The following is a 13,661-nucleotide window of genomic DNA, read 5'->3' on the forward strand; positions in this document are numbered from 1 at the left end:
GAGTGGGGCCATATTGGGCGTTACCAATGGGTGAGCAATTTAGGATGATGTGGCTGTCAATCTAGGCCTGGCATTCTCGTGACTTACCACTCGATCTTTCCATGTTCTGTGTCTGGACTCTATTGTTAATATGTTGTACAGTTACTACTTGCTTACTGCCTATCGCAAACACTTGTGTTATTTCTCCCTGGGTCTCTAAGCTCTGTGTTTACTCACAGTCTATCCCTAACACTCCCTATGTGTTCTATCTATGCCTCATGGTACCGATTGACTTTCATCTGTGCTTAACACTATTCTGAGTTTCCTTCATCCTGTTGTTCTCTCTTAGGAGCAGAATTGGATTTCCTAAATAATAATGCAAACACCCATTACCCCAAGCTTCTGCTTCCGTATCTTTACAATGAGTAAGAATTTTTGCCCAAGTCATCTCACAGGAAGGCATTTTCAGGTATTTTCGAGAACCGTATTATGGGGAATCATTAAACTGTGGATGGATCAAAAAGAGGGGAACTCGGTGGTTTCTATAAGCTTTGTGGTATGTGGACTGTGGTGGGTTGCTGGAAACGTCTGCACGTGGCCTTGGAGTCAGATTTGAATTGAACTGGGTTTGAATCCCAGCCCTGTCTGCCCCTGACTGTGGACAAACTGCTTCATCAAACAGAGCCTCTGTCCTCTCATCTGTGGAAATGGAACTAATGGTGTTTTGGGTTCTGAAACTCTCCCTACCCAGCAGTCAAGGGCCCTTGGGGACCTGGGGTAACGTGGAGGAGACAGGGGCTGCAGGATCTAAATCTAAATGAGTCGAAGGTGGTTCCCAAAGCCATAAACTTCACACAGATTTCATGGGTGTTGTCTCCCGGCTCTTTGCAATCCCACCTCCTCTCACTTCCACCAGCACCGACAATAAACATAACCAAACAGAGAGAGGACCCGAGTTCTCCATGTTGCCCTTTTCCCCAGGTCATGTGACATCATTCATCCATCCATTCTAATGATGATTTATTGGGCACCTATAGTGCGTGCTAGACACTGGGGATGCCGTAGTGAGTGAAATGGACATGGCTTCTTGCTGGAATTATCATTTCCTTGGGGAGACAGAAAATAAGCAGGGAAAACAGACACATATCATTCCAAATTCTAAAGTGATTGGACGCCTGGCTGGCGTGGCTCAGTGGTTGAGCCTCGATCTATGAACCAGGAGGTCACGGTTCGATTCTCCAGTCAGGGCACATGCCCAGGTTTTGGGCTCTATCCCCTGTGGGGGGCATGCAGGAGGCAGCTGATCAATGATTCTCTCTCTCTTTCTCTCTCTCTCTCTCCTTTCCTCTCTGAAATCAATAAAAAATATTTTTAAATACAAAGAACAGTGTCTATGTATTCATTCCTCCGTTCAGTAGACATTTGCTGAGCACCTGCTAAGTACCAGACCTCTGGGGATAAAGCAAGGAACAGAACAAAAATTCCTGTCTCCCCAGAAGTTACATTCTACAGACAATAAACAAACAAGTGAAGCATGGTATTATGTCAGATGATAATAAAAGACATAATTATAAATTAAGCAGGTGTGTGTGTGTGTGTGTGTGTGTGTGTGTGTGTGTGTGTGTGGCGGGGGGTGGCTGGTTACAATTTGAAATAAGGTGGCCAGGGCAGCCTCACTCAGAGGCGACATTAGAATTAGAGCAGAGGCCTGCAGCAGGGGAGGGTTGGCTCAGCTGACGTCTGAGGGAAGAATGTTGCACAGAGGACAAGTGCCAAAGCCCTGAGGCCTCCTGCGCAGACTCGGGAGCAGCAAGTGTGGTCGAAGGGCAGAGATGTCCGTGCAGACTTCCTAGTGCAGGGCCCTTTCTTGCCGCAGTGCCGGGATGGAAGCAGGAACCGGGAGCCCTGGTTCCCAGCCGGGCCAGGTTGCGCACGCCACTTTCTCCTTGTTGTGGGCTTTGTAGAGCCAGGTCCTCACTCGAGCCTGTGACTCACCTGGCCTGGGCATCTGGGACATGAGGAGGTGGGGAAGGCAGGTTGTGATATAAGTGTCGGTGATCTGCTGGCTCCAAACTGTGTCCTCCGTGGCGTGTGCTGAGCGTGACCCGCTGGTGGCCTCCTCTGTGGTGGAAACAACGGATGGCGGTCCTCCTGGCCCTCCTCGGGGCGCCCTGCCTGCTCTTCCTGGGGGTTGGGCTGTGGGTGATCTGCAGCCATTTCTTCACCGTGGACATCCCTGTGGCCATCGGCCACCCTGGGAAGCTGTGGGTCTTGCACTGCATTTTCCAGCTGCTGGTGACATGGGTGAGCTTTGAGTCCTATTTGACCCCTCGTTGGGAAGGTTAAGGAGAGAGTTGGCAAAGCAGAGCAGAAGCTTCTAGTTGAATTAATATCCCAGGTAACCAGTGGCTCTCAACCTCTTCCCAGGGTTTCCCAAACCGAATGGGCTGAGAGCCACAACATTCAAAGAGTGATTCCCGTTCTCAGGTGAAGAAAAGGCCCGGTCCCCTCCCTGGCCCTGTCTCCTGTCTCACCTCGTTCACAGCACTCACCACCCTGTGAAGCCATGAGGACAGGGAATGCGTTGTTCTGGATCTTTGGGGCCCCCTTGCTACCTACCTGCTAGGTAGAACTGGCCAATGACAAAATAAAGGGGCGCGCTAGCAAATGAGCAAATTAGTACAGATGGACAAAACTACAGAAGGTGGCTTTATAGATACGTATAATTTGCCTTGGAGAGATGGAAGACTGTTCTTGTTTCTTTTCTTTCTTTTTGGGAGAGGGAAGAAGAGGAGATAGAGAGATCGACACATCCATGAGAAAGAGGCATCGATCGGCTGCCTCCTGCATGCTCCCTACTGGGGATCGACCCTGCAACCAGGGCATGTGCCCTGACCGGGAATAGAATTGGGAACCTCTTGGTTCAACCACTGAGCCACATTGGCTGGGCAAGATGGAAGACTGTTTATGGCATTAGATTCTGCTTGCTGTTGTTGGTGTGTGTAGTTTAATGAAATCCATGTAAGTAGGTCATGGCGAGAGTGGTGTTGAGGTTGGCAATAAGGGTTTGCCGTGCTGTTCTGAGGGCAGGCAGAAACAGCAGGTAGAAAATCCGTTTCTTAAGTCTCTTACGTAATGACAAGCGATTGCAAACGCCTGTTCTCATGGGAAGCCATCGATGCAGAAGAACCCAGGTACCACGGGTTTCTTTGCCCAGGGTCAGGTGATCATTCGCTCCTGTCCTCTTCCTGGCCTTGACCTTCATAGTCTACAGTCCGGGTTCCCAAACACAGCGACTCGGTTTCCTCATCTGCAAAACAGGGAAGTAACAGTCCCGACTTCATAGCATGTTGTGGCGAGGCAGTGAGTTGAGTGTGTCTGAAGGCCCAGCACAGAGTGAGCTCTCCATAAATATTAGCCTTATTACTGTGCGTTGATTTGGGTTTTTTTTCTACACAGATGTATGTGTTGTAGTACTACCTGCCATCCGCCAGTTCTAGCTCTGAGGGTCAGTGATGGCAATAAAGTCCCAGCTAGAGTCTTCCTGCAGAGTGGGGGAGATGGGGGGATAGGAGTGGGCGGGGAGGGAGAGAGCAACATACAAACAAAATGATTCACAGAGTGGCAAGTGCTGTGGGGAAGTAAGGCAGGGCTTGTTAATGGGGTTCCCCAAGCCCCCAAGGGTGACAGAAGGCAGGGCGTCTGTGAATTTAGATGGGGTAAAAATCACCCCACTTTCCCTAACCTCTAAGGAAAATATACTGTTTCTTCCCATTCTAAATGAGGGTGATAATCCAGTGCTGTGACTTGGTCACCAGAAGGATCACATATTTTCTGAGCATATTACAGCAGCGGCAGATTCTGTGAAAACTCCCGTGTGTACCCCATTCCTTTGAGATGATGATAGTATAAGACCAGCCCCCAGATCTCGCTATTTAGTGTGCTAATAAGGAAGCCCACATAGTATGACATCACACATTCACTTCAATATTTGGATGATTTTATTAAAACTAGTGACCCGGTGCATGGATTCCTGCATATTGAAAGGAAATTAATTGGAAGGTGGCCAGTGGGGTAGGACTAGGCAATATGGGCCAGACACGCCCTGGAGCCAACCTCCCATGGTCCCTCCCCAACGGGCTGCACCTGGGGTGGCGCCATGGCTGGAAGAGCATCTGCAGAGTGAGTGGGGGTCCCTCTGGCAGGTGGGGTCCCTCAGCCTGGCCTGCGGGGATCAGGCTGAAACCGGCTCTCTGACATCCCCCGAGGGTCCTAGAGTGCGAGAGGGCACTCTGCAAAGTTGTTGCCTACAGGGTGTGGAACGCAAATGTAAGTGTGCAGTGAACCAGATTCGGGCCGACAGTGCCCCAGCAACAACAACCCATGGCCAAAGGTGGAATCGTGTGGCCCCTCGAGGAATTGGGCTCCCTCCTCTCTGGTTTTGGGGTGCGTCACCTGAGAACCTCCACTGCCAAGTCACTGCAGCTCAGCAGCTCCTGCGTTGAGTGTCTGCCCCCTGGTGGTCAGTGTGCATCATAGCCACCAGTCAGAGTCAGACACTTAGCATATTAGCCTTTTATATATATAGATAAAACTGCCTTCCTTTGCAATCCCATCTATATATTTAAAAACATTCTGCCACGAGGTCACAGGCTTCACTACCAGCCCAGAGGCCTTGGCACGGAAAAGGTTAGGAACCCTGGAAAGACAGTGCCCAGGGGCAGACCCCACTTTGTTTTTATTTTTTTATGATGCAAACTTTCGGACATACACCGATAGTAGAAAGAATCCCCACGCCCCCACCCCACAGCTTGAGTGACCCTGGCCCATCTTGCTTCATCTGTGTCCCCAACCTGTCCCTCATTCCCATTTGCTTATGAAGCAGGTCCTGGATATTATATTTTTAAATTTTTTAAATTGATTTCAATGAGGAAGGAAGAGAGAGAGAGAGAGAGAGAGAGAGAGAGAGAGAGAGTGAGGGAGAGAGAGAAACATCAATAATGGGGATCAAGCCTGCAACCCTGGCATGTGCCCTGAGCGGGAATCAAACAGTGGCCTTCAGGTTCATAGGTGGATGCTCAACCACGGAGCCACGCTGGCCTGGCTGGATATCGTACTATTGTATCCAAAACTATTTCCATAGGTATCTCTAAAAGACAAGAACTCCACCCTCCCCTTTTAGAAAAAGCACCACAATCAATGCAGTCATTATGTCTTAAAAATAGCAACAACGACTGGGAGGACCAGGTTGGCTGGGGAAGGGGGTCTAGGAGGGGGGGTGTCTCTGGAAGGAATGTCAGGTCCAGGCCCAGCTGGAGCAGGGACCCTGTGGGGGTGGGGCGTTCCAGCTAGAGGAACCCTCAGGGGTGGCCAGAGCCTGGTCTGCAGGGCTGGGTTGTGCCGGGTCCGGGGATGGGGAGAGGTCTGAGCGCTCTGGCGCAGGGCCAGTGCCGGCCTGGGACCTTCTGCTTGGGGGATGGGGGCCCGCCCCTCTGCGGAGGACATGTGCGGCCGAGGGGCGGCAGGACTCCCAGGGACACGCCGAAATCCTTCCCACTGCATTTCCTCTTCTCTGGCCAACAGGGGATGGTTCTTGAGAAACTGAGAATCTGTTCGATGCCCCAGTTTATCCAGTTCATGCACGACCTGCTGCCGTTCAGCAAGGATCCGGATGTGGTGGTCACCGACCTCCGCTACGGGACCATCCCCGTGAAGCTGTACCAGCCCAGGAGGACCTCCCGCAGCCTCCGGCCCGGCATCGTGCTGTTCCACGGCGGTGGGGGGATCCTCGGGAGCTTCAGTAAGAGTCCTCCCCGGAGACCTGGCCTGCGGTGTGACAGGCTGAGCAGTGTGGGGTGCGCCCACCTCCCGGCATGAGGCTGCACTCCTGTCATCTTCTGGGGTCTGGACGCTGCTGTGATGACCTGGGAACACCGGGGCAGCTAGCGAGTCCCCGTTCATTCAGGCAGCAAAGATACAGAATGTATCGATCTCTTTCTGGAAGGAAGAGAGCAATCCATGCCCGTTCAGGTTCCCCCACTGTGCGAAAGGAGGGTGTCCCGGGGACAGCTTTCCTAAGCTGAAATGATGTCACGCCAAGAAGTAATTCTCTTAGGACGCAGCTTGCTGGTGGTTGCACAAAGTAAGCTGAGATAAAGCCCAGATGCTCAGTTCAGAACTCTGGGCTGGAGGCGGAGATGAGGCGTGTCCCCGTGGGAGGAGCTTGGCTGGGGCCACCCTCCCTGCTGGGGTCGGGGTGGGGGTGAGGTGGTGCTGCCTCCATCAGGGCTCTCTGCAAAACAGACGCTGTTGCTTTTCACCTTTCTTTTTTTTTTTCTTTGTAAAAGTGAAAATCCACTTGGGACTTCCTTTGGTTAGCCAAAAACAGGTACTAACTAATGTAGGTGTTTCGTAGAAGCGAAGTTTCGAAAAGCGGGGGCTGCCGTCTATCCATATGAAATTCACATAACATAAAATTCACCATTTGAAAGTGTACAGTTCAGTGGCATTTAGTACATTCCCAATGTTGTGTGGCCACCGCTTCTACTTAGTTGGAAATAAGGATTTCTAAAACATGAAAATGACTAAAACACATCATTTTGTTTCATATCAGGAGTTCCTTGAGACAAATTCTGGGATAAACAGACGTGAAGACCAACAATTCAAGGAAAATTAATGAGAGAAAAAAAACGCACAATTGAGACAATTTTATTCTCTTAATCTCCCCCTCCCCCAAATGTAGGAATTAGGGGGAGGGGGGAACACCTTTATGGTGCTTTCTAGTCTGTGGGATGCCAGGATCTATTGCAGTAGTCTTTGAGAATAGGGGTTGGATGCAGCCATGGTTTGGGTATGGTCTGCATAATAAATGACAAGAACAGCAAGTATTTATTAATTTTTATCCTCACCTGAAGATATTTTTCATTGATTTGAGAGAGAGAGAGGTGAGAAACATTGATCAGTTTCCTCCCTACTCACCTCCACCAGGGATCAAACCCACAACCCTTCAGTGCACAGGATGACACTCCATCAATGGAGCCACCCGGCCAGGGCAACATCGAATTTATTAATTAATATTTACAAATATTAGGATTTACATGGCAGGCGCTGTGGAAGCCCTTTGTGTGCATTATCTCATTGAAAACCCCCACACCCTATGATTATCACTATCCCCATTTTACAGATGAGAAAATCAAGCCTCAGGGAGAGAAGGGACGTGCCTCACACTGCTTCAACTCAAGTGAAAAGGAGGCAACGTAGCCCTGGCTGGTTTGTCTCAGTGGGTAGAGCATTGGCCTGCAGACTGAAGGGTCCTGGGTTCGATTCTGTCAAGGGCACATGCCTGGGTTGTGGGCTTGATCCCCAGTAGGGGGCATACAGGAGGCAACAAATCAATGATTCTCTGTCATCATTGATGTTTCTCTCTCTCTCTCTCCCTCTCCCTTCCTCTCTGAAATCAATAAAAAAATATATCTATATATATAAAAGGCCAATATGCAAATTGTGCACTTGGGAGTTCCACCAGGAGAGCAGGCATTGGATTGCTCGCTATGATGTACACTGACCACCAGGGGGCGGCACGGAACCTGGTGGGTGACCAGTGGGGGCAGAGGAGTGCTAAGGGAGTGAGGGAAGGAGGAGACGGGGAAGCAGGGAAGCCAGGCCTAGGGACCTTACCCTGCATGAAATTCATGCACAGGTGGGGTCTGGCCCACCCGCCCCGATCGGGGCCGATTGGGCCGGGCCAGCCAGGGAGGGGGAGGAGCCATGGGTGGTTGGCGGGCCAGCCCTGCCCCCTGGTCAAACTGCCGGTGGAACTCCTGGTCGAGGGGACAATTTGCATATTGGTATTATATAGGATGTATAGGATGTATAGGAGGCAACATAGAGATTCAAACTTGGGTCTGAATGCAGAGTTCACACACAGAACCACTGTACTGATGGCCAAACAGCTTCTCAGATATTGTCAATGAACATTCGCGTGGTGGTTGATAGTGGGCAGGGGCTGCCGGCGATGGGTAAAGGAAGCCCACTAGCTTTCCTAGTGAATTAAGAAAGCCTCTTATTTTCCAGAACTGTACCACAAAATATGCTGTCGTTTGTGCAAGGAGAGCGACTCAGTGGTTTTAATAATTGGGTGAGTAAAGGGGAGGGTGGGGAGGGCCAGGGAAACCACGCTGTGACCCCGAGTGAGGGGGCGGGAGGTGGGGACTCAGACAGCAGCGAGTCGCGGGACACCAGGAGCAAGGACACCAGCAAGGAGGTGAGGAAGGAAGAGGGAGAGACGGAGAGGCAGAGAACAGGCCCTCCTTCCTGTGGGCAGCCCGTGGGTATGTGTCAGTGGGGTGTTCTGTGCATGACATCATTTGGAAGCTGGGTGCGGGGTGGGCTGCTTTAAGCAGGTCAGCTGCCAAGCTTCAGAGCACAGCACTTTTGGGTGGAATACTCCTGGTTGAGCAGAACAGCCCAGCACGTCTCTCCACTAAATGCCCACAGTGCTCTGCGCCATCACCAGGACAACCACAAACACCATCACATCATTCCCAAGTGCTCTCCAGAGGGAGGGCCACCCTGGCGAGATCCAGCAAAGGAAGGGAGAAAAATTAAAAAGCCACTCTCTGTCCTAACTGATCTTGGACAGTCACCCACCCAACCTGGGAAGGGGGCGAAGAGGGCTTGGTGGACATGGGGCAGGAGAGACCTGGGCGGACCTCCTCCCTGGGCAGCCCCCTCCCTGGGCCTCCATGTCAGGCAAACTGGTCACTGTCGTGGTGTGGCCTTGTCCTCCCGCTAACACGGGGTCCCAGTGGGGCTCGGAGGTGCCCCTGATGGCGCTTCTCCTGCAGATTTGTTGAAAGGCACACCCCAGGAAGAAATACCAATTGCCAAGATCTTGGTGGGGCTCCATTTCCTGGCTTTCCTGTGGCACAGCTAGCTGAGTAGAGTAAAAAAAAAAAAAAAAAAATAGATGCCAGTCCCAGCTGAGGGAGAGAGACCCGGATAGCACCTCACCTTCCAGTTCTTGGCTCCAAGACTGTTTCTGCGGGGAGAATGGAAACCTTGACCCTTGGCCCTTACATGCCGTCCTGGTCTGGTTGTGCTGCACCAAGAGATGGTCAGTAAAATATGCCAGCAAATACCTGCAAGGACATTATGTTGTGACTCCTGGGGAGACGGGGTTTAGGACTTGACGCATTGCCGTCCCAGGCAGCTAAGAAGAGGGGCATCAGCATGGGCATGGCTGCCAGAAGCTTGGTGGAGCCCATAAAGCATTTCCTAAGTTAGAGGCCAGCATTCAGAACAGTGACATTTCTCTCCAAACTTGATTTCTGGACCCTCTTGAAAATTGCCAGGCTGGCGAACCCACGTGCCAGCTGCCCCTGCGTGAAGCCAGGGGCCTGAGTTGGGGTGATTGATCTGAAAGTGGTGCATACTAGGACGTTATCTGCTGGCAATTGGTAGTATCTAAGTCTTCGAGAGGCGAGGCCACAAAGACCTGTGAGCATGGCAGCGTTATTTACTATCTAAGTCCAGGCCAGCCTGAGGTTGCTCGTAAAAAAAAATCCAAAAAGTAGGGAACAGGTGTGAGCCAGGGCAGCACCAGCAGGTAGGTTCAGAGGGAGGGGGATCCTGGCCTGGTGGTAATAGCTAAGTTGTGGACCAATAGGTGGACGGCAGGGCTCTTGAGGTCTCAACCTGTCCCCTAACTTGACATGGAGACCGTGGGACCAGCAGCTGTCACTTACCGAGCCCATGTCCTGGGCACTGAGGATTTTATGTCTATGAGCTCATTTAAGCCCCATACCTTAACTTTAACTGCTCAGGTTTCAGAAGGAGGCGTTAATGGAAGAACTTCGAGCCCAGGATGCTAGACACAGGTGTTTGGGGCTCTACTGGGGTGATGAGTGTCAACCATGTTCCTTGATTCCCTTTTAGATACCGCCTGGCGCCCCAGCACAGGTTCCCGTCGCCCATAAGAGACTGCCTCGTGGCCACCATCCACTTCCTGAAGTCCCTAGATACGTACGGGGTGGATCCAGCCCGGGTTGTGGTCTGTGGTGACAGCGTGGGAGGGGGAGCGGCCGTGGTAGTTTGTCAGAAATGTATGGCTCGGTCAGATCTGCCCAAGATCCGGGCCCAGATTCTGGTCTATGCCACTATCCAAGTCCTGGATTACCAGCTGCCTTCCTTCCAGCAGAACAAGAATGTCCCACTGCTCACTCTGGATTTTGCCTTCCTCTGTGTGTGTTATTACCTGGACATAAGCCGCCAGTGGAAAAGCGATATCCTAAAAGGCGCCCATTTGCCTGCCCAAGTCTGGGAAAAGTACAGGAAGTGGTTGAGCCTGGAAAACATCCCAGAGAGGTTTAAGAAGACAAGTTACCACCCGGTGGTCCGCGCGCCCCTGAATGAGGAAGCTTACCTGGAGACAGACCTCCTTCTGGATTTGCTGCACTCGCCCCTGCTTGCAGAAGACGAAGTTGTGTCTCGGCTCCCAGAAGCCTGCATCGTGAGCTGTGAGTATGACCTTCTGCGGGACAATTCACTGTTGTACAAGAAGAGACTGGAGGACCTGGGCGTCCCAGTGACTTGGCACCACATGGAGGATGGTTTCCACGGGGTGCTTAACACCCTCGGCATGGGCTGCTTTCAACTCCCCTGCGCCACGAGGATTCTGAAGGCCATGGTCCAGTTTATAGAGGGGCTGTGAGAGTGTAGGTCCCGCCATCATCCAGTTCCTTATGCGTCTCTCTGTTGCTGATGTAGGTGATGCTGAGTGGGGCTGGGGAAACTATTGAGATTGCCATCTTCTTCTTTAAAAAAAACAAAACAACAAAAAACACAGCCTGGCCAGTTGAGCTTTGATCTATGAACCAGAAGGTCATGGTATGATTTCCGGTCAAGGCATATGCCCAGGTTGTGGGCTAGATCCCCAGTGTGGGTCATGCAGGGGGCAGCCGATCAATGATTCTCTCCCATCATTGATGTTTCTATCTCCCGCTCCCTCTCCCTTCTTCTCTCTGAAATCAGTAAAAATATTTAAAAACAAATATATATTTTTTTGTTTTATTTTATATTTTCGTTAATCTTCACACACGCGCACACACACACACACACACACACACACACACACACGCACACACACACCCCTGCCCCCCATTGATTTTTAGAGAGAGTAGAAGGGAGGGGGAGAGGCAGAAACATCAATGTGAGACAAATCAATTGGTTACCTCCCGCACATGCCCTGACCAGCCAGGCTAGGGATCAAGCCTGCAACCAAGATACATGCCCTTGACTAGAATCGAACCTGAGACCCTTCAGTCCTCGGGCTGACGCTCTAACCACTGAGTCAAACTGGCTAGGGCGCCATCTCCTTCTTGCTCCAGGTTCTAGAATCAGAGAATTCATGTTGCTGCTGTCTGAAGGGAGACCAGTAGATGTGACAGGTATGGGGAAGGGTGGGGCTCTCTGTGTGCACCAGTGGGGAAAATGGTCTGTAGTGGCCTTTTGCGAGAGGGAATGAGCATGTAAGGTTTGCCCACAGCCTCCCTGAGGTGGGGTTCAGACTGCCCAGGCTGATCCAGACTGTGGGGAACAGGAGTGACCACTTGGCTGGCCTTGAAAACACCCAGGGCATCATGGGCAATCTCATGGGCTTTTTCCAATCGGGCTGAGAGGGCGGGGCTCTGATGTTCTAGACTTGCAGGTGGAGGAAAAGAAACTGGTTCCACTCTCCTCCTCTGGGTACAGGGTGACATTTTTCCTGCTGTTCCTCTGTCGCTGAGTTCAGAGTCTCGACTGCCTGGGCTGGAAGAGTTAGGACAGAGTGGGTTGGTTTTCCATGGTGGTTGGCAGCTAGCGACATGAAGACAACTCAGAACCACTGATTAGGGGAGCTCTGGAGCTCTTGGTGTCAAAGTGTCAGAAGAGAGCAGTTGGGCCCTAGCTGGTTTGGCTCAGTGGATAGAGCGTCCGCCTGTGGACTGAAGGGTCCTGGGTTCGAGTCCAGTCAAGGGCACATGCCCAGGTTGCAGGCTCGATCCCTAGTGGGGCAGGAGGCAGCTGATCCATGACTCCTTCTCATCATTGATGTTTCTATCTCTCCCTCCTTCTCCCTTTCTCTCTGAAATCAATAAAAATATATATTTTTAAAAAAACCCACACAAACAAAAAGAAAACAAAACAAAAAAGAGAAGAGAGCAGTTGAAAAGGTCTGTGTCCTGAGTCAGAGACTCATGAAGACCGAGTCTGACCAAACTCAATCTTACCTACAGTGAGAAATTGGGGAAGGGCCAAAGGTACCGAAGACGTGTAGTCAGGACTGTTTCTGTTGTAAGACACAGAACCAACTCAAACTGACCTAAATCAGAGGCAATGTATTGGCCCCTGGGATAAATTAGGATTGGTTTGATGCAGGAACTCAAACAATGCCACCAGCGACCTTTCCTTCTTTCCTCTAGTCCAGCCGTGGGCAAACTACAGCCCGCGGGCCGGATCGGGCCCATTCGGCAGCCGAAAGAGCGGAGGGTTCTCTTGCTCTCCCCTCCGCTCCTTCAGTAGAAGGAACAGCCTCTCAATCTTCCAGAGGCTCCTTGTAATGCCCTCGGAAGCGACCCCCAACATCACCCTGGGAATGCGTAGACACGATATAGTGGTGATGTAGGGAGACACGCCCCTGGAGAGCACAGTATCAGAGCATTAGCTAAAAAGGAGACCAACAACACTGTTCCCACTGAAGTTGATGTTTTAAAGACCAAAAACCTTTCAACCCAGTCTACATTGCCATCTACATCTACATCCCGGGCATAATTTGGAAGTTGCACTAAAGAAAATGTTTAATTTACTGTTTACACATTTTGTTCTTTTCGATTTGTTTTCGTTTTAAATTATTTTATTATATTTAAGTTTAATTTGAAAGGCTTTTGTACCTTTCCTTTGTTAGGCAATTTTATTTTGCCTTTGCCATCTTCAATATAAGGTATGTTATTGTGCTATGATTCCTCCATTTTTTGAAGTTTCACATTATAATAATTAGTGTTTACATTCTTCTTGTTAAAATGTTTGAAATGAATAAAACTATTGAAATAAATAAAAAAAAGACCGTACCCTTTTATGTAATGATGTTTACTTTGAATTTATATTAGTTCACACAAACACTCCATCCATGCTTTTGTTCCGGCCCTCCGGTCCAGTTTAAGAACCCATTGTGGCCCTCGAGTCAAAAAGTTTGCCCACCCCTGCTCTAGTCAATGCTTTTCTCTGTTTATTTTACCTTCACTTCTCATGGTGGCCCCGAGCAGCTCCATACTTACATTGTCCCAGGGTCATTACTGTGGATTTGCCTCATTCTCAGCAGTCCCAGCAGGAATCGCATTGTAACTGGGTGGCGCTATGGGCTTTCAGCATGGTGTGTCCAGTTGCCACAACTAAGGGAACGGAATGTTCTGACTCACCAGACACAAGTCCCATGCCATCCTTGGAGAGGAGCGTGGAGTCAACTCCACCTGGTGCTTGAACTGAGCGCAGGGGAGGGAGGGACTACTTCCCTCACATCAACACTTACTCTACTGGGTGGATATAACACTCACTCTACTACAGAAGCTAAATTGAATCCTGAGTCAAGGTACATGGAAGCGGCAAGAGAGGACAAGGACCATGGGCAATTGACCACCTGCCCTTTA

At 50.6% G+C, this 13,661-nt stretch overlaps 1 protein-coding gene across 1 annotated transcript; it reads left to right on the top strand.

The window, feature by feature from the left end:
- Positions 1-2,118: 2,118 nt before the first annotated feature.
- Positions 2,119-10,690, top strand: LOC308243175 (arylacetamide deacetylase-like 3; the record flags this gene model as incomplete). The annotated part of the gene is made up of 4 exons (XM_080658443.1): positions 2,119-2,283; positions 5,563-5,779; positions 8,053-8,116; positions 9,916-10,690. The coding sequence occupies 4 exons, from the start codon at positions 2,119-2,121 to the stop codon at positions 10,688-10,690; spliced, it is 1,221 nt and encodes a 406-aa protein (XP_080514569.1).
- Between the last annotated feature and the right edge of the window lie 2,971 nt (positions 10,691-13,661).

Source organism: Plecotus auritus (assembly GCF_963455305.1).
Source record: "Plecotus auritus genome assembly, chromosome: 2".
Lineage (NCBI taxonomy): Eukaryota > Metazoa > Chordata > Mammalia > Chiroptera > Vespertilionidae > Plecotus > Plecotus auritus.